Here is a 19,496-nt window from a genome sequence, read left to right as displayed (position 1 = left end):
GTCCAACCTCTTCCACTATGGAGAGAACCTTGGCTCCGACTTCCTCCCTTGGGGAGATAACCTTACGTCCAACCTCCTCCACCTTCCTTCCTTGGGGAGATAACCTTGTGTCCAACCTTCTTCACTATAGAGAGAATCTCCGCTCTGCCCTCCTCTAGTGTGGAGAGAAGATGTTTACGTCTTTTTGCTATCTCAAAATGGCTTGCTCCGACAACCAATGAAAGTAAAAACCTTTTTCTAGCGTTACAAAATCTTTTGATAGTAACTAATGTTAAATTTCCTGATGTATTCGTAAAAGTGTCTTTGACACACCATGATGTAGTCTTTGTCTCTGTAACTCCTCAACCGCCACATTGCTTAGTGAGCATATGTCCACTCTCAGTCCATGGGCCCACCTTCCTAAGTGGACATCTATTCCCGGCCCGTGGATCCATCCATATTCGATGGCCGGTTTGTTATGTCTGGGAGGCTTTAAAATCTTGTTTACCGACCCTACAAATCAACAAATGATATTTTCATGTGTTTTGTCCTCACTCGCACAGTTCCGACAATCAGTTCCAGCAAGGACACCCATCATGAAGTTCTCTCAAGACCTTTGACCAAAAAAGTAAGTGCATTTTGGTGACATATGTGTCCAAATAAATTCTCTTAAAACTTTCCGCAAACCAGGGTGTCACAGTCTTTAAGCTCCTATGAATCTATCAACAACGATTTATGTTTTTCCAATCTATCTATCTATGTTTGTTGTAAGCTTGTGTTTGATTAGCCTATTTTATCCATCCATTAGGTTGATGAGCTTCTACTCGTTATCTCCTTTTGGGATTGAATGAATAATGATAACAATTATATTTGCAAAAAAAAAAAAAAAGGTTTATAACCAACCAATCAAGATTGAGAAATTAGAACGAACTTAATTTGACATAATTAAGAAACAATAGAAAATTATAAGTACGGTAATATATATATATCCCAAATAATACAAAGATGAAATATAAATTAAATAAAACAGTCTAAAAATACTACAATAAATTTTAAAATACAGTATTAGGAAAAGAAGACGCATATATTCATCTTTTTTTGGGTTAACATATTAATCTTACCTATTTACAACTGAAAAAGGAGAAAATTTTGGTTTAAAAAAATAAGAAGAATTTACCTTCCCATTAAAAAAATGATTTCTCAATTAAAAAAAATTGAAAGCAGTGTCTTTGAATAAATTATTTAAATATGAGACGGTCTATAGTTGTATAGAAGTGAGTATTTTCAAAATTTAGAATTAACAATTAACTGTATATTTTTCTTAATTGCTTTTTCTACTTTTTTGGTAGAATTAATAACTTAAAATTATAAATAAGTAAATAATATTTTAATTTCGAATTTTATAAATATATATATATATATATATGTATATAATCTTTTTATAATCATTTGAAAAAACTTTGTATTTTTTAAATAAATTCTGTAATTTTTTATAATTATTTTTTTACATTATTAATATTTTTAAAACAAAATATTTTTATTTTTATTTTTTTTGGTAATCAAATGCCTCCAATTAAATATTAACTTTTATACATGTCAAAATCTGAGATGGATAACTTGACACATGTCAAAATCTTCTTAATGACTAACTTTCAAAATCCAACTTTATATAATAAGATTTTGTACTATTATACTGAAGACTTATCAAGTAGACTTCTTCCTGAGGAAACTAAAACGTACTTTAAACTGCAAATATATCTAATCAACCAAATACATCGTTAACGATGATGAACGAGTTTCTATGGTACATGGACAAAAGTTGTAATTGAATATAGGATTCTACACTTATAAGTATGAAGTGATATGATATAGAAACTTTCTAAGAATTACACAACCGTGAATGATAGCTGATTATACACTTATATGATGAAGTGAAGTGATATAGAGAAAGTTTCAATTACCCAACCGTGAACAGTCTCCAATTAAGCGTGGATGATTTCTATTGACCGATACAAGTACTGAAAGACTTTCAATCACCAATTCTCCGTCGTGAAGATGAACTACATACTCTTTTTTTTTAAAGAGATGATTTACTGATAACTTTTTTGGTTGCAGTTTTAAAGTAATCAAAAGGCCCAGGGCTGGTTTATATATACGAGACGAAACAGTTATAATGAACAGTTACATAATTAATAACGCAAACCGTCGCGTCATAAATCATTAACGATGAGTAGACTTCGTCGACTGACTTCTTAACGTAAACGGGAGAAGTCAACTAATGAAGTCAACGATATCGTCCAAATATTATAGAAACTGAAGCAAGTTCACAGATTACAGACATAAATACGCCATTCAAACAAACGGCCACGATAAAGAGAGGTTCACAGATTTTAATTGAAAGATCTACGAAGCAAAAGAGATTAATACAACAATTAAAATTATACCGGCGATGAAGACATTCTCGACCACCCCGCGTACACGACAAAATGACAGACGTAATTCCTTCATCTGATCTTTCACCTTGTCTAGCTCCTGCTGAACCCATAGCATATCATCATTTTCCTGGATGGCTGTAATATAATCCCTTTGGTCAGCAAGTCCACCTCTCATTGCTTGAAGTTCTTGCATAATAGCCTCATCCCACCATTTCATAATATGGTCCTCTCCATCCTACACTATACCATAGAAATAAATATACCAGAAGAATATTATCTATACTCAAATAATAATTATACCAAACGAATAAACCATCATACAATCTAACAACCTCATGGTTATTGTATCCAAAGAAAATCCTTCCAGGATTGTAGGCTGTGGTGGAACATTTCATAACGGTTTTCCTTTCGCAGAAACATTTGTCAGGAATTCCAACTGTCAGGCTAAGAAAGTTTACTTCGGGTGGACCTCCACTCCATACTTGCAAAGAACTAGAAGATGGCTGAGTGTAGCTGTGTAACCCCATATCTGTGTGCAAAATGAACAAAAAACTATGAGAACATATATATTGTCGAACAAAATTAGCTAAAGCATTACAAAAGCAAATAGCCGACGATAAATGATGAGAATACTTATCTGAGATGTCCTTTTTCGAAGACGATAAATGATGATGATAGAATCTGAATTTTCGAGAGCAACAATATCGGAATTTTTGAGAGAGAAATTGTGGAGAGAGAGAGATAGCACATACAAACTAGGGTTGACTTACAGAAAGAAGTATTTATATGGTTACCGAATCCGGTTAAGTTAAAATCAAGGACTCGGTACGCTTTCGGTTAGGTTCAGCTAACGGTTTGGTTAAATTGTCGGTGAAATTAAAATAATATAATATTAATAGTTGATGGCATTACAAAGTCAACCACCAATAGTCTACAGAGAAGTCTACTTAATCAAACCCTAAATCAAATAATTTTAACCTAATCAGCCTTTCCTCCCTTAATTTGACTAGTTTATATGTAAATTTATTTTATTTCAATGCATGAAGTCTATGTGGTTATTATTTGGTCAATAAGTTTATCAAATTATTTTTTATAACTTTTAAAATTAAAATTTAAACTATAATTAAGGCGTAGACATATTTTTATGTCTTCGTTTTGACGTCAATTTGAAATCAACCATAAAGAAATCTATTGCAGACTTCCTCGGGTTACATATGTCATTTCGGCTTCTGTTTTTGTTTGGTCGTAAGGGAGTCAACTGTAATGTCAACACTCTTAGTGGTTATGTTTCTCGAATATCGAATATGTGATCTACGATTTCATTTAAATGCAAATAAAGGTACAAAAAATGCAATTGGTTAGAAGCTACAATGTCAACAAGACATGGTTTAGTTTTGCAAGTGCCACACCATTCACTTTGTTATTGACTTTGGGCTTAGAGATGAAACATGAGTGTTTCTTACAATTTTGTATTATATATATATACATGTTTTGTCGTATAATACACCTACTTATTTGATGTCATAGTGATGAGAGAATGTCATCTACCTTGTGGGGTTCCTTCGCCGACCAGGTTTTTAAAGCCTGTCAAGAATCTGATGGAAGCATCATGGCATGTGTTCTCAGATTTGTGATGATAAAAGCCTACAAGGTTAAAAATCTTTATATCATAACTCATTTATAATTAATTAAGATGAATGATTCCAATGCTTACAAAGATCTTTCACTTAAAGAGGTGTTAAGATTTTTATCTAATTCTTTTGATGTTACTCAAGTCATGTCAACCATTGTTCCCTGAAGTTGATGTTCTCAAACAAGCGTACCATTCTCTATAATTACCACCTCACTGGATCAAGTTAACATGATTTAAGTTTTTTGTTGAGTGCATTGTTCACGTTTTACAGACTGCCATCTGATGGCCTAACTCTCATAGTCTATGAGAATCAACCAAAATGGGAGATGATACATGTTAAAAATGAAGATTATCTTGATTTTCTGAGGAAAACAATTGAAGAGCTGAAGAACTCTGTGGAGGTATGTATTTTATAAAGTTTAGTGCTATGATTATTATGTGTACAAATCTAGAAAACCTGTGTATATGTAGATTGGAAAGACTAGACTTCTTTGCACAGTCTATGTCATCGATACAGATTGGGCTTTGTATTATATTAGTTGTCGTGCTTGCAATAAGAAAGTTAGTCATATCTATGCTGGAGTGAATGGTCTGAATAACAAAGGAAACAAACCAAGGTTCTTATGTAACACTTGCAAAACTGTGGTCACAAATGTGGTTGCAAGGTATCTAAATATTTATCAACACTTTTTACATATTTTATTTTAAACAAGAATATTTTTAAAAACTATACGATGACCAAGAATTGAGTTTTTTTTTTATTGACCCTATAAGTTATCAAATATAATAATTATTCAGAAATATGTTTTCAAATATACCCGATTTCTGATTTTGTTAAGATTTTTTCTAACCTTCGAAGACATATATGTCAATTTCTATATATGTTTTAGAACTTAAAATTATTTTTCAGTTATTACTAAACTGAAAGTTTAAAGATACAACAAAAAAACAATTAATAGTGATAACTGATAAATAAGCACTTCAAAAATATTTTTACTAAATGACCAGGCACTCTTGAAGTAATTTTTCTTTTTGTAATTCTTCTTCCGATAGACCTAGCAAAACTTAAAACAACCAAAATGTTGTTTCAAACGTATTGTAGAAGAATAGGCCAACCTTTTGAATTTGCAACACGAATCATTCATATGATGTATATCTTCTACGATAAATAAGTAATCAAACTGACTAAATTCCTTATTTTATTTTCTCCTATTCATTTATTCTTATTTAGACCAACCAGAACATTCAAAAGTAATTTACCAAGTAGTATTTTAGAATTTTCTTCCACATGCTGACACGCAAAAAGGTAATAAAAATATTAAAAGAAAAAGAAAAAAAACACACAAGTGAAGTCTTGCAAATAGTATGTCAAATTCTTATCACCGGGATCTGATCCAGCCATTTTGGCTTATTGTAGATGTTTAGATGCAAAATAATGTTTGTTCAAAACAAACAAGAACAAAAAACTACTTTACCATGTTGTCTCAAGAGGCATACATACATAAAACAGTAGCAGAATGAGTTCGGGAACAATAAGTTTAACAAAGAGACAAGCTACAAAGTAAGCAAGTGACTGCAAAGATATAGAGCTCATAAGCCAGCAATTTGAGGAGATTAAATTTGAGTTTGTCAATCGTGAAGGAAACCAAGTGGCGGATGGAATTGCAAAGGAATCTTTTTGTCAATCGTGAAGGAAACCAAGTGGCGGATGGAATTGCAAAGGAATCTTTTTGTTTTTTGAATTATGATCCTAAATTGTTTTCTATTGTGCAAAATTGGATGAAAAACCTAATGGATCTAGAATTGTAATAGAAATTTTGGTTAATGAAAAGTGGAAGTTGAGAAGATAAAAAACAGATAACTGGATTCGAACGTTTTACTAGTTAGCTCAAGGATGTACAATAGACAAAAAAAGAAAAACAATCAAATGTATATTTCATAGACATTTTGCAACACCTATATATTCAGCCCAAAAAAAGACATTACCGAGCTAGTCTAATGAAACATTTATTAAGAAGTAGAAAAAAAAAGTTAGGGATCAGAGGGTTTATCAAAGTAACAGTCACAAAATAAGCTTATATATCATCTAGAAGCAAGTGAAGTGAGTGAAGATGTTTTTAAGCAAAGACGCGCGCGATGATAGTTGCATTACGCTAAAAACGCAAAACATTCCTTCATAAGTGACATACTAAGAAAAAGAAAGCGATATATATAACCAGGTTCATTACGTTCTAACCTGTCAAACAATAGCTGAGATAGCGCGCATGAATCTATAAAACTTAGGGACTGTAAGAACCGCGTCGAACCATTCGACCTTCCCCCAAATCTCATCACTGTTGCGCATTTCTAGAGAAATCTCTGCACACCAAATCATCTTCTCCTTATACCGACTTGCACGCACATACTTGTCCCACAAAACAACAAGCTTACCACCACAATCCGCTAATCTAACAGTACTATAATTAGCAAAATTAGGCAAACCTTCAAGACCCCTCAAATTATTCCAGCATCTTAGCTTAGATTCATACCATAGGATTCCACCTGGACGACAATAACAATACGTGACGTTATCAATCACGCAAAGAGAATGCAGAAACGATCATGTTAGAAAATTCCGATGCTCTTCTGTAATCGCTATCCATTTATCTTATTTTGGCTTGTAAGCCACAGTATTATCCCCAAACAGAGGTAGATATCTCCTTCAAACACTAAGCTCTCGTACATATGACTACATCTCTTATCTATAGGTCTCGAGATAGGCTCCCAAGTTTGAGTATTGGATCGAAAACCTCCATCCAATTTGAAGAAGTGAAGTCTTTCAAGCCTCCAGCTACATAAATTTTGCCATCAACGACATTAAAAGCTGGGTAATTCCCCTCCATCCGCATGTTTGGAGCCTCGTGCCAGGTATGAGACATGCAATCCAGGATTGAGACGCTAGACGAGGGTGCATTCTCAATGGTTCCGCCAATGGCATATATATTAGAGCCAACAGCCACCACATCCTTATTGTCCAAGGGAGGTGGATTGGAAACTGGTGCCGGAACTAAAACATGTGCAGTTGACTTCTTATTCTTCTTGGTTAGGGTTTGATTAGGTTTTTGGCAGAGAGTGAACATACGTGGGTTAGGGTCAGAAGGGAACTTTAAGCACACGTAGAGACAAATCTCCCTGTGGTTTAACAAAGAACGAGTCTTGTAAAGATCCGGTGAAGCAAGGAGGGTTCGACAGCTCTTGGAGACTAAGGAGAGAGTCGGGTAGTACATTCTAGGGACGCGTGCGAAGCAAGTCAAGAGCAAATCATATGGAAGTGATTCCGGAGACTGTTTCTTCGTCTTCTTCTTTACGGATGTCATCGAGATAAAAATCGTCGTTGATCTAACCTTTGAATTTCTTCGTCGTCGTCGTCGTCGTCTCCGACTTGGGTAATATATTTGGGAAGGAATTTAACTCGATCCTTTATCTTGTTATTAGAGTTCTTAATAGAAGTAGTGGATCAGAATCATTTTGTTGAATCGTAATGGGCCTCAAAATAATAAATAATTTTGAGACATGGTTTTTGATAAAAAATGAAAAACAAAATAATGAAAAATTGGACTAAAAAGAACAATTTGGTGGTTAGTTTATTTGTTAATGAAGGCTAATTTAATTGTAGTCTATTTTTTATTTTTTTTTGGCTAGTTTGTGTGTTACGCTTGTAGCTTTACCGCTGACTGATTCAGTTTTGATTTGTGGACAAGGTCTGATGATACATAAGACGCGAAATATTATATGTTTCGGTGAGGAACGAGTGGTATAATTCTGGAGTTGTTGCTGGTTGAAACGTGAGGAATAGGGAATAGGAGAAAAAGAATATGAGAGATGAAGGATATTCGGGGTGTAAGAAGAATAAACGGTCTAAACCGGTGGAGAATGATCAACACGAGAATTTTAAAAGAATGAGAGTGAAGAGTAAAGTATGAGAGTTGCGAGTTTGGAGAGAGTATATGATCATTTCTTACTTGATTTGTAACCAAGATACAAACTATATAAAGACATACAACATGAATATGCTATACAAGATCATATGCACATTTGACCATGTCATAAGAGTGTTTAAACCCTTTAGGCCACATGCGCGATCTTTCTTTGTCTTGAGCTCTCCCACTTGCATTTGTGCCCAATGGTCATATGGGAAGAATCTAAACCCTCCAATCCCTCCAATGATCCGATCTTATAGGGGGGAGAGAGATTGGTTGTAGAATTTCGGTGTAAAAGAGCAGCATAATTTCGGTGGAGGAAAAGATTAGTGGTAGAGATCCGGTAAGAAGGGAGGGGAATAATTCTGGTCGGAGTCGCTGCGGTAGGGAATATAGGAACAAAAGAAACGAGAGATGAAGAATAAAGAAAGAATGTTACTACAGTAATCGCGCATCATTACGTCTCTAACAAAACATTGTAGCTCATAGTTAGTTTGTTAAATCATTTTGGTTTCGTAGTTACTTTGCGCATATACTCTTTTTTCGCTATTAACTTCATGTTCATAAGACAAAACTAAATAAAGTCACATGGTTTTCTTCTTAGATTAAGGGAGTGTAGTTTCTTTTGGTTACAAAGTTTTATTTATACATGTACAGTATTAAGTATTATTGTATGAATACAATCGTTGACATTAAGGTTTTATTGTACTAAAAAGTATATATATGGTCCAATGGCGCAAGCATGAATTTTTTTCAAGGAACAAAAATCGTGATTCTCTGAGTTCGAGTGCTAGTTAAGAGAAGCCTGTAAACTGTTAGCTCTGGCTTAAAGGAATATACTGGGTTTCGAGTCTAAAACATCTTGAATTTGAGTTTGTCATTCGTGAAGGAAACGAAGTGGCGGATAGAATTGCAAAAGAATCTCTCGTTTTTGATCATTCGTAAGCCTTTATAGATAAGCCAAAACAACATTTCCTCGATTTTTTGTTTTCCTCTTTGTTCTTTAGTCCCATCACATACATTATTTTTAAGACCGAGGCAATAAGGATGTATAATGTATATATATATTACTCACTTTGATGTCCCGCCAAGTTGGTGTTTCAACCGGTGAAGGTGCATTATATAATGCCATCTACACCTTCCATCTTCTTCTCTATATAGCTTTCCAGGATCTCGGCCATTTTTGTTTTGTGACTAGTTTACTCTAGTTGTTCAGATATCAAAACAAAAGCAGTATAGAGCGTCTCAACCTCTCTCTACCTATTCATGTGTGTACATTGGTGTTTGTTAGTTTTGTTAAACTCTTAACTGCAAAATCATTCATCATCAAGCCTTTTAAAAATATTCAACCAAAACGATGTTTCACAGGCCTTAAAGCAGCACGAAATAAACTAACCATCAAAGATTTAAATATCATTCAGCTAAAGAAACGAAAGACACAACCATCCAACAAAATCATATATATAATGCCCACAAATCACTAAAGATTCACCTACTTTTACATCGGTCTTGTATGGCCATTCATCAAAGAGTAGCAGCAAGAACACCCACGAAATTGTAAGAGCCAGGGACTGTAAGCATATCATCAAACCACTCGACCTTTCCACGAATATCCTGATTCCTGCATCTTCCAAAGGAAACCACCGCACAAGAAATCGTATGACTCTTATAGCCAGCAGAAGGTAAATACTTGTCCCACAAAATCGCCATCTTTCCACCATAATCCGCCAACTTAACACAACAACTAGCAGCCGTAGACAATCCTTTCAAACCCTTCAAACGCCTCCACAATCTTTTCTCTGAGTCGTACCATCTGATTCCACCAGGACGATAACAATAGAGTATGTTATCTATCACACAATAACAACGATAAAACACTCCTGAATCCATATTCTGATGCTCTCCTATATCTCCTCCCCATTTATCTCCTTCAGGCTTGTAAGCCACAACCTTATCCCCAATCAAGTAGATTTCTCCTTCAATCACTGCACTAGTGTATATACTACTACATCTCTTATCAAGAGGGCTCAACACAGGTTTCCAAGATTGAGTCTTTACATCGAAAACCTCCATCCAATTGGAGGAATTTGAGTCTTCTAAGCTTCCTGATACATAAATCTTCCCATCAACAACATTAGCAGCTGGGTTATACCGCTCCATACGCATGCTTGGAGCCTCGTGCCAAGTATGAGACCTGCAGTCTAACATTGAGACGCTAGAGGAAGGTGCATTCTCAACGGATCCGCCAATGGCATAGATATTAGAGCCAACCGTCACGAGAACCTTGTAGTCCACAGGAGGTGAATTGGGAATAGGGATCGGAACCAAAACATATCCACTTGAGTACTCTGTCTTCTGGGTTTGATTAGGTCTTCGGTAGAGAGTGAACCAACGTGGGTTAGGATCAGGAGGGAAATCTAAGCAAACGTAGAGACAACTCTCCGTGCGGTTCAAGAAAGATCGAGTCTTGTAAAGCTCTGGCGACGCAACGAGGGATCGACAGTTCTTGGAGACTACGGAGAGAGTCGGGTAGTATAATCTCGACACGCGTGCGAAGCAGCTTAATAGCAGATCATAGGGAAGTGATGGATCTGGAGCCGATTCCGACGGCGGCGACTTCCTCTTCTCCTTCGACGATGACATTTTGGGGAAGAAATCGCCGGATTCTTCTACCTCTTCGCCGGCTTTGAGTGGATACAGATTTAGGGATTTTTTTAATAATTCTCGACCGCACTTTCTTGGATTGGGCGTGTGAAAGTATTAGTTTGATAATGGGCTTGGTATAGAAATGTTGATGGGCCTCAAATTGGTAATTAATTTTGCTCCTATTTTTTTGTCGCCTAATTTTTTAAAAATACTGTAATAAACAAATTTATTTGGAGTTTTGTACAAAGAAGACAAATTATATTATTGAATAAACTTCATAAGTACATTTCTTGGTTATTCTGCTGTGTCTAACTGTTACTTTTATGTCCATAACAAAAAGCTAAATGAAGTGATATAGATTTCTTCCTAGATCGGATCACTTGAGAAAGGTGGATCTTTGATTAATGTTTCTCTGGGTTTACAAAGTTTAATTTATTTCGGAAAGTATGAATAAAGTTATGAACATTTTTGCTTTCATGTTCCTTGAGAATGAGATATTTTGACTGAGCCTAGTTTTGCTAATAACAGAAGCTCAATCAATCATCTCATTGTAATTCAAAGTGTTTCTCTCCGTTCATATAACATTTTAATTATGTACTCTATGGTAATTAAGCAATCAAACTTACAGAATGTCCTAAGCATGCATTTTTATTATTTTATATCGGTTATTGAGCTGGGATCAGATGCAAATCATTCTAGGAGAACAAAACAGGGAAAATGTGATCTTTTGATGCATTTTGTAACGGAATCCAGAATGCCATTGTTGCTGCTATGTTCCAAATCACTTGTGGAGCACAAACTCCCCAATTGCAAAAGTCAATAGATAGCAAACTTTGGTTCTTATTGCTCCAAGACAGAGTGTTTTAGCATCAAAAGGGTTTATTATTATCAAGAGAATATAATCGAAACAGGGATTAACGAAATCCGGGGAGATTTAAGATACTAGTTGACATTTCTGCATGCTCTTTAAGCCTCCATATATAAACTTAACTTATCCTCTAGACTCCCATCATCTTTGCTTTGGTTACAGAGACTACGTTCATATATACATGAGAAATCCTTGAGAAATAGTGCATGCTCTTTCGAAAAACCTTTGAACAAGTTCAGAACTTTCTATACAACAAAAGACTCACTGAAAATAAAGAAAAACAAAAAAGTAAAAGGTCTTTTTGTTTGATCACCTACCTTTTCTTCTTTTAATCTTGACGACAAAGAAAAAGCCAACTTTTTCTTTACACTAGACTTCAAAACACTCTTCAATCAAACGTACGTGTATCTTGTTTTACTTTTTGTTTTTCCTATGAAAGTTGTGAACTATTTCTATTCTAGCCAAAACAACGTCTCATAGAAACAGGGATTAAAAGGTATAACAAGCGAAATGTCAATAGCATTCAGTTAAAACGCAACACAAAATCATCCAATAGTTAAAATGATATAGCCACAAATCACTTAAGATTCAGTACCACATTTAAGTCTCTCTTTGGCATCAAAGAGTAACAGCAAGAGCACCCACATATTCATAAGACTTAGGAACTGTAAGCATAGCATCAAACCACTCGACCTTTCCCCAAATCTCCTGAGTGTTAAGCCTTTCAAGGGAAATCACTGCACACCAAAACGTCGTATTCTTGCACCCATTAGAAGCCGTATACTTGTCCCAAAAAACCGCCATCTTTCCACCATAATCCCCCAACTTAATATAACCATAACTAGCAAACTTAGGCAATCCTTCCAAGCCCTTCAAGTTCATCCACCTATCTATCTCAGAGCTGTACCATTTTATTCCACCTTCATAATAACTATAGAGTACGTCATCTATCACACAATAGGATAGCAAAAACCTTTTAGCTGACTCCAAACTCCACTTTCTTACATTTTCCCATCTATCTTGTTTTGGATTGTAAGACACACCTTTATGCAACATGTAGATTTCTCCTCCAATCACTGCGCTCTTGTATATACGTCCATATATTCTCTTTGATGAAGGGCTCTTGACAGGCTCCCAGGATTGAGTTTTTGGATCGAAAACCTCCATCCAGTTTGAGGAATCGACCTTCATCCACTTTGAATCGAATTCTTCATCAAATCCTCCTGCTACATATATCTTTCCATCAACAACATTAACAGCAGGATAATTCCGCTTCATCAGCATGCTTGGAGCCTCATGCCACGTATGAAACTGGCAATCCAGGATCGAGACGCTAGACGATGACGCATTGAAAACGTAGATATTAGAACCAAGCGCTACAAGACCGTTGCAGAGAAGTTGGTTCGATGGAGGTGAATTATGAATTGAGATTGGGACTAAAACGTATCCACTTGACTTGGTCGTCTTCCTCTTGGTTAGGGTTTTATTAGGTTTCCGGGAGAGAGTGAACCAACGTGGGTCATAGTCAGGAGGGAACTTTAAGCACACGTAGAGACAACTCTCTCTGTGGTTTAACAAAGACCGAGTCTTGTATAGCTCCGGTGAAGCGACGAGGGTTTGAAAGCTTTTGGAGACTAAAGAGAGAGTCGGGTAGTACAATCTTGATAGGCGTGCGAAGCAAGTCAATAGCAAATCATTGGGAAGTGATGGAATTGGGGTCTTCCTTTTCTTATGTTTTGACGAAGTTGGAGAGATCATCAAGAAATCGATTTCGCTGTTCATGATCTACTTCTTCTCCTTCTTGCAACGAACAAATTTAGGGTTTTGATTTGACTTAACTAAACAACTCATTTGTTTTCCATTGAGTTTTAATGGGCCTCAAATATATAATTTTGATGTTTTTTTTTTTTGTCGCCTAATTTTTTTTTTAAAAAGAAGTTAAAACAAAAAAAAATGTAAACTGATAAGCTCTCGACCATCACCGGCGATTTCGTATCGATAAGCTCTCGACCATGTCGTTCCTAAAGAGGAAGAGGAAGTCGCCAACAACGAAGAAACCGTCGCTTACTCTTAGTGAGCATCTCGAGAAACCATCACTTCCACACGATTTGATAGTGAGCATCTTAGTTCGAGATCGTTTTACACAAATATCTCCTTAGTCTCCAAAAACTTCCGAGCGATCCTTGCTTCACCGGAGCTTTACCAAACCCGAACCCTCTTAGGTCGAACCGAGACTTTTCTCTATGTGTGCTTACGTTTCCCTGATGAAGCTAACCCTCGCTGGTTCACTCTCTACAGTCTACCGGAAGAAACCTAATCAAACCCTAACTAAGAATAAGAAGAAGACGAAGAAAGAGGATTCATGTGTTAATCTTTTGGCTCCAACCCCGATTCTCAACTCTCCTCCTGAGGGATGGTCAAGTCTTGTCGCTGTTGGTTCTAATCTTTACGCCATTACAGCATCCATCGAAGATTCTCCATGCTCTAACTTTTGGTTCCTCGACTGTCGAACTCACACTTGGCTTGAAGCTCCAAGAATGCGACTGGCTCACATCAATAGTGATTTTGATGGGAATATGTATCTAGCAGGAAGCTCCGAAAGTCCAGATTCTTTGAATTGGGTTGAAGTGTACAACACTACCACTCAACTCAAACATGTAATCCGTGCCGCCTAAAAAGCGAATATTAGAATTCAGAAGTATGGAAGGAAAGATTTACTTGAACCTTGCTTTGGATTCTACTACTAAGGAGTATAGAGAGATCTAGAATATCACAAGATTAATAACAATATATTCTATATTTATTATTTAGATATTTATGTATTTGCAATCATTATATTTTAGGAAACTCTTATACTATATAATTCTATGTAACCTAAAGATTATGATTATGAGAGTCAATATAATGATATTATTATTTAGATATTCTAGATCTCTCTATAAAAACAACTTCGTAACCCAAAACAACGCCGTTCTCAGTTCGTGTGACAATTCCCAAAAGGTAGACATAATCTTTGTAATGAGAAGGGAGCTGCACGCAATCCTGTGAAACTAGGTTAGCCACATACACTAGAATGATACTGATAGATTGTTTCGTAGACACGGGAATGATCAGAAACAACCCAACGTCGGTGTAAGCGTAGACTAGGCCGTATCTGTAATTCTCTCTCTGAATCTCGAACTTGTCAGTTAATAAAGACAATATGTAAGAAGCCGTAGATCCTTCGCATCCGTAGTGAGCTCCGACGTCAGTCTTATCATCCAAAACAAGGAACGACCATGGAGAAGAGTTCAAGTTTTGGTACAGAGACTTACGGAAGTATGAAGACTCGACGATTGATTTCCACTGCTTGCAAACCAGTTTGGAAGTTATGATGCTCGTTAGCGGTAATCGCGCTAGTATGATTGACCATATGTCCTCTGTGAAAGAATTCATCTTCCTATTCCTCTCTTTCGTTGGGGTTTGGGTTTTTTACTCCTACTAGTGACCGGATTAGGATATGGTTACTCCTATTAAAGTCGGATTAGGATTAGGGAAAAATGTTTGCCAGTGAGGCCAAGTATTGGCCAACACATAGCCACACATACAAACAATATAAATGTTTTATTAGCTACATAAACTATTGTCATTACATAAGGACATGCATAAACAAACATGAGTTATGTATACAACACTATAACCATCTAATTCCGATAATTTGTTTGCCGGAATCCGGTGTTGACCGGTATTGACCGACGTTGACCAATGTTGACCGGTGTTGACCAAAAAATTAAAAATTTTATTTATTTTTTTACAAAAAAACAAAAGTTTAAAAAAATTACATAACTTTACTAAAAAATTATATAATAAATTTTTACTACAAAATAATACAAGAAATATACATTTTCCTTTTATAAATTCAAAATTTGGTTTTTAATTTTATAACATATCATTTGTATACCCTATTATATTTTATTATGTAGCATGCTATTAAATATTTTTATATAACAAGTATATAAAAATAATGGTAAATCAAAGGTTAAATATATAGCAAGGTGCAATATACTTTGACAAAAAAAAAAACAAATTAGACTCAATTATAAAAAGTCTATGAACATTTTTAAGCCAAAAGATTTTAAGAAAAAATTATATGTCTCATCATTTGTTATATATCATATTATATTTGTTATATAAAAGGAAATTTTTGTATATAACAAAATTTTACTACAAAGTATTATAACAAATATACATTTTCCTTTTGTATATAACAAATATAATATGGTACATAACAAATATACATTTCCTTTTTGTATATATAATAAATATAATATGGTATAAAATTTAAAACTAACTTTTGAATTTACAAAAGGAAAATGTATATATGTTATACTATTTCGTAGTAAAATTTTATTATATAATCTTTTAGTAAAGTTATGTAATTATTTTGTTGATTTTTGTTGTTTATGAAAAAAAAAAATTGGTCAACGCCGGTCAATATCGGTCAACACCGGTCAATACCGGTCAACACCGGATTCCGGCAAAGAAAGTATCAGAATTAGATGGTTATGGTGTTGTACACATAACTCATGTTTGTTTATGCATGTCTGTATGTAATGACAATAGTTCGTGTAGTTAATAAAACATTTATATTGTTTGTATGTGTGGCGATGTGTTGGGATATACTTGACGTAGCTGGCAATCATTTTTCCGTGACTCTTGTACAATAAAGTCGGTGACTCTGGGACAATAAGAGGGTCTTGTAAAAAGATGAACAAAAAATATAATTGGGTTTGAAGGTTTATTTTTTTTTACTTGTATTGTGTTGTTGTGAGAACCATAGTTTTGGTGCTTAATCTTTCTTAAACAAAGGTTGAGTTTGTGTAGTCATGATGTTGAATAATGAGTTAACTGAATAAGAAGATTACACTTCTTCGACTGAGAAGAAAAGAAAGTTGGCTAAAACAGAGGATCCTCAAATTGATACAATGGCAATTTCTTTCTTGGTTGGTTACTAGACATGAAAGAAAGTCTCACCATTAACCCCGAAACCCTGCTATTTGTTATACAATTTGATAATTTATTATAAAAATGAGAAAGCTCAGTGGACTGTACAATAGACAAACAAGCACTAAGAGTGTATCTTGCTTTAGATCTTCTTGTGAAATGCAAAGAGAACTGTACTCTTCTATGCAACACAAACAAAAGTATCTTGTTTTCGTTCTTCTCGTGAATGTAAAGAGAACTGTACTACACAAACAAAAGTATTTTCATAGACAAAGCATTCATCTTGATAGTCACATATATATATAGACATTTTGCGACACAAACAATTCAGAACCAAAAAGACATTACCCGCTAGTCTCATGAGTCATTCATCAAAAATTAGAGTAAAGAATGAGATAATGAGTAAGAAAGCTAAGACATGTCAACTGCATTACGCGAAAGCCACAAATCATTCCTTCATTTACGACATAACTAAAAACAAGAAAGAGGTAATAAGTTGATTCATTACTTTCAAACCTGTCAAACAGTAGCAGATTTGGCACACACGAATTTATAAGACTTAGGGACTTTAAGAACCGCATCGCACCACTCGACCTTCCCCCAAATCTCTTCACTGTTGCGCATATCAAGTGAAATCTCTGCACACCAAATCATCTTTTCCTCATACTTACTTGCAGGCACACGCACATACTTGTCCCACAAAACAACCAGCTTACCACCATAATCTGCTAATTTAACAGTACTATACTTAGCAAACTTAGGAAGCCCTTGTAAACCCTCTAATCTTTTCCAATCTCCTTCCATACAGTTAAATTTCATCCATCTAAACTTTCCAATAGGGTCATAACAATAGGTTGTGTTCTCTATCACACAGATAGAAGTAGAACCCTGATCAAAACCCGTATCCAAACCTGCCGCTTCCCATGTCATAACCTTTGGCTTTAAAGCCACAGCTTTCCTAGGATACTCTGCAAATAGGTTTATGTAAATCTTCCCTTGCATATTTCTGAAATTGAGTATCCGATTTTCAGGCGGCACGGGATTCCAAGTTTGAGTCTTTGTGTTGAACACTTCAACACAGTTCAAAGAATGTGGACTTTCAGAGCTTCCTGCAAAATACACATTCCCATCAAGTTCACTGTTGGTGTGAGCCAGTCGCATTCTTGGAGCTTCAATCCAAGTGTGAGTTCGGCAGTCAAGGTACCAAACGTTAGAGCATAGAGAATCTTTGATGGATGCTGTAATGGCGTAAAGATTAGAACCAACAGCGATTAGACTTAACCATTCCACATGAGGAGAGTTGAGAATTTGGGTTGGAGCCAAAAGATGAACACTTGAATCCTCTCTCTTCTTCTTCTTCTTCTTCTTAGTCAGGGTTTGATTAGGTCTCCGGTAGAGAGTGAACCAGCGGGGGTTAGCTTCATCAGGGAAGCGTAAGCACACATAGAGGAAAGTCTCGGCTCGACCTGAGAGGGTTCGGGTTTGGTATAGCTCCCGTGAAGAAAGGATTGAGCGGAAGCTTTTGGAGATTAAGGAGAGATTTGGGTAATGCGATCTCGAGACGCGGGCTAAAATTTTCACTATCAAATCATCTGGAAGTGACGGATTCGGGGTCGATTCCGGTGACCATGTAAACGAGCGTTTCGTTTTCCTCTTCTTCTTCTCTGGGGACGACATTTACGAGATTAGTCGAGACGAAATCGTCGTTGATCTCAATCAAAGCCTATGGCTATGGTCGTGAGAAACTTCCACAGATCTTCAAGGGCCTTATGAACATGGTCCTTAATGGGCCTGAATCACCATAAAAGTGACTATAACACAATTCAGTTTCGTTTCGTGTGCATTTAAATCATATATATAAAAGTAAGTTTTCCTTCTTTTTTTATTGGTTAATTTTTATTTAATGCTTTTTTATTTTTTATTTGTACTTTAAACAATATTTAAGATTCAATCAACACAATACAATAACTCACACATTAAAATAAAATTATAACTGAAATAAAATAAATTATGTATTAATCATATTCCACCACTCAATTTTATTCAAACACAATAAATTATAATTATAACTCCCATAATTCTAAATATAACTTTCATCAATTCTTATCATATAAATAAGCATTCTCTCATTCTCTCATATTAGCATTCTTTTACTTTCTCATTTTCACATTTTCTCATACTCTTCCAAAATACCTCAAATCATTTTTCTTCTTTTTGTTTTTGATTTCTTATTTTTGTTGTATGGGTTACAAAAAACCAAATAAAATTTCATTGTAAAAATTTAATGATTTTAAAGACTGCATGATATAGATTTTACATTGTTCTTATTTTTAAAGATTCATCACCATTATCTAATATGGATTATCATTTGATAAGTAATCACTCTCTCTTCTCCCACCAATATCAAATGTTGTTATATCTCATCTGTGTTGTAAGAGTTTGATTCTATATTTTAATTTAGAAAGTATTATATAGATATTTTACACTGTTTTTATTTTTAAAGATTCATCTCCATTATCTAATTTGGATTATCATCTATAAGTAATCATTCACTCCCCTTCTCCCAACAATATCAAATATTGTTATATCTCATATGTGTTGTAAGAGTTTGATTCTATATTTTAAAAAAGAAATTATTATATATATTTAACATTGTTTTCAATTTTTATTTTATTTATATAAAAATAAAATATTTCTTTTGTATTTCTTGCCTTTCTAATCTATTCATATTTATTTAACTTCACATATGTTGGTTGTAACAAAAAAATCAAATTTATTTGAGAATTAGATGTTCATATTCCTTTTAACGATCAATGTGTAACATATTCTACTTTTGAATCAAATTATGGATTCACCAACACTCACTTTTAAATTAAATGGGTTTTAATTTTAGGAGTTGGAAAAGTATAAAAGTTTATTTGTAACTCCCATAATAATATCATAGTAGTGTTCTCAATGAATTTAATTTAATAGTATAATAGAACATGTTAAAA

The 19,496-nt window shown here is 34.8% G+C and overlaps 3 protein-coding genes and 1 pseudogene across 3 annotated transcripts; all 4 read right to left on the bottom strand.

Moving 5' to 3' along the window:
- LOC104751436 lies at positions 6,287-7,403 on the bottom strand (annotated as a pseudogene).
- LOC104723300 (F-box/kelch-repeat protein At5g49000-like) lies at positions 8,937-10,724 on the bottom strand. The gene is made up of 2 exons (XM_010441639.2): positions 9,503-10,724; positions 8,937-9,266 (listed from the first exon to the last, which is right to left on the bottom strand). Exon 1 carries the CDS (start codon positions 10,647-10,649, stop codon positions 9,531-9,533), a length of 1,119 nt encoding a protein of 372 aa, XP_010439941.1. The 5' UTR covers positions 10,650-10,724; the 3' UTR covers positions 8,937-9,266; positions 9,503-9,530.
- LOC104751427 (F-box/kelch-repeat protein At5g49000-like) lies at positions 12,139-13,302 on the bottom strand. The gene has a single exon (XM_010473367.1). The coding sequence runs from the start codon at positions 13,300-13,302 to the stop codon at positions 12,139-12,141; it is 1,164 nt and encodes a 387-aa protein (XP_010471669.1).
- LOC104723290 (F-box/kelch-repeat protein At5g48990) lies at positions 16,830-18,229 on the bottom strand. Its single transcript, XM_010441628.2, has one exon. The coding sequence runs from the start codon at positions 18,178-18,180 to the stop codon at positions 17,023-17,025; it is 1,158 nt and encodes a 385-aa protein (XP_010439930.1). The 5' UTR covers positions 18,181-18,229; the 3' UTR covers positions 16,830-17,022.

Source organism: Camelina sativa, chromosome 2 (genome assembly GCF_000633955.1).
Source record: "Camelina sativa cultivar DH55 chromosome 2, Cs, whole genome shotgun sequence".
Lineage (NCBI taxonomy): Eukaryota > Viridiplantae > Streptophyta > Magnoliopsida > Brassicales > Brassicaceae > Camelina > Camelina sativa.
The sequence above is the reverse complement of the archived record's forward strand: the minus strand, read 5'-3'. Positions and strand labels throughout refer to the sequence as shown.

What these genes read in the sequence shown, in the direction of transcription:
- LOC104723300 (XM_010441639.2), bottom strand. Translation starts at nt 10,649, where the DNA reads ATGTCATCGTCGAAGGAGAAGAGGAAGTCGCCGCCGTCGGAATCGGCT.
- LOC104751427 (XM_010473367.1), bottom strand. Translation starts at nt 13,302, where the DNA reads ATGAACAGCGAAATCGATTTCTTGATGATCTCTCCAACTTCGTCAAAA.
- LOC104723290 (XM_010441628.2), bottom strand. Translation starts at nt 18,180, where the DNA reads ATGTCGTCCCCAGAGAAGAAGAAGAGGAAAACGAAACGCTCGTTTACA.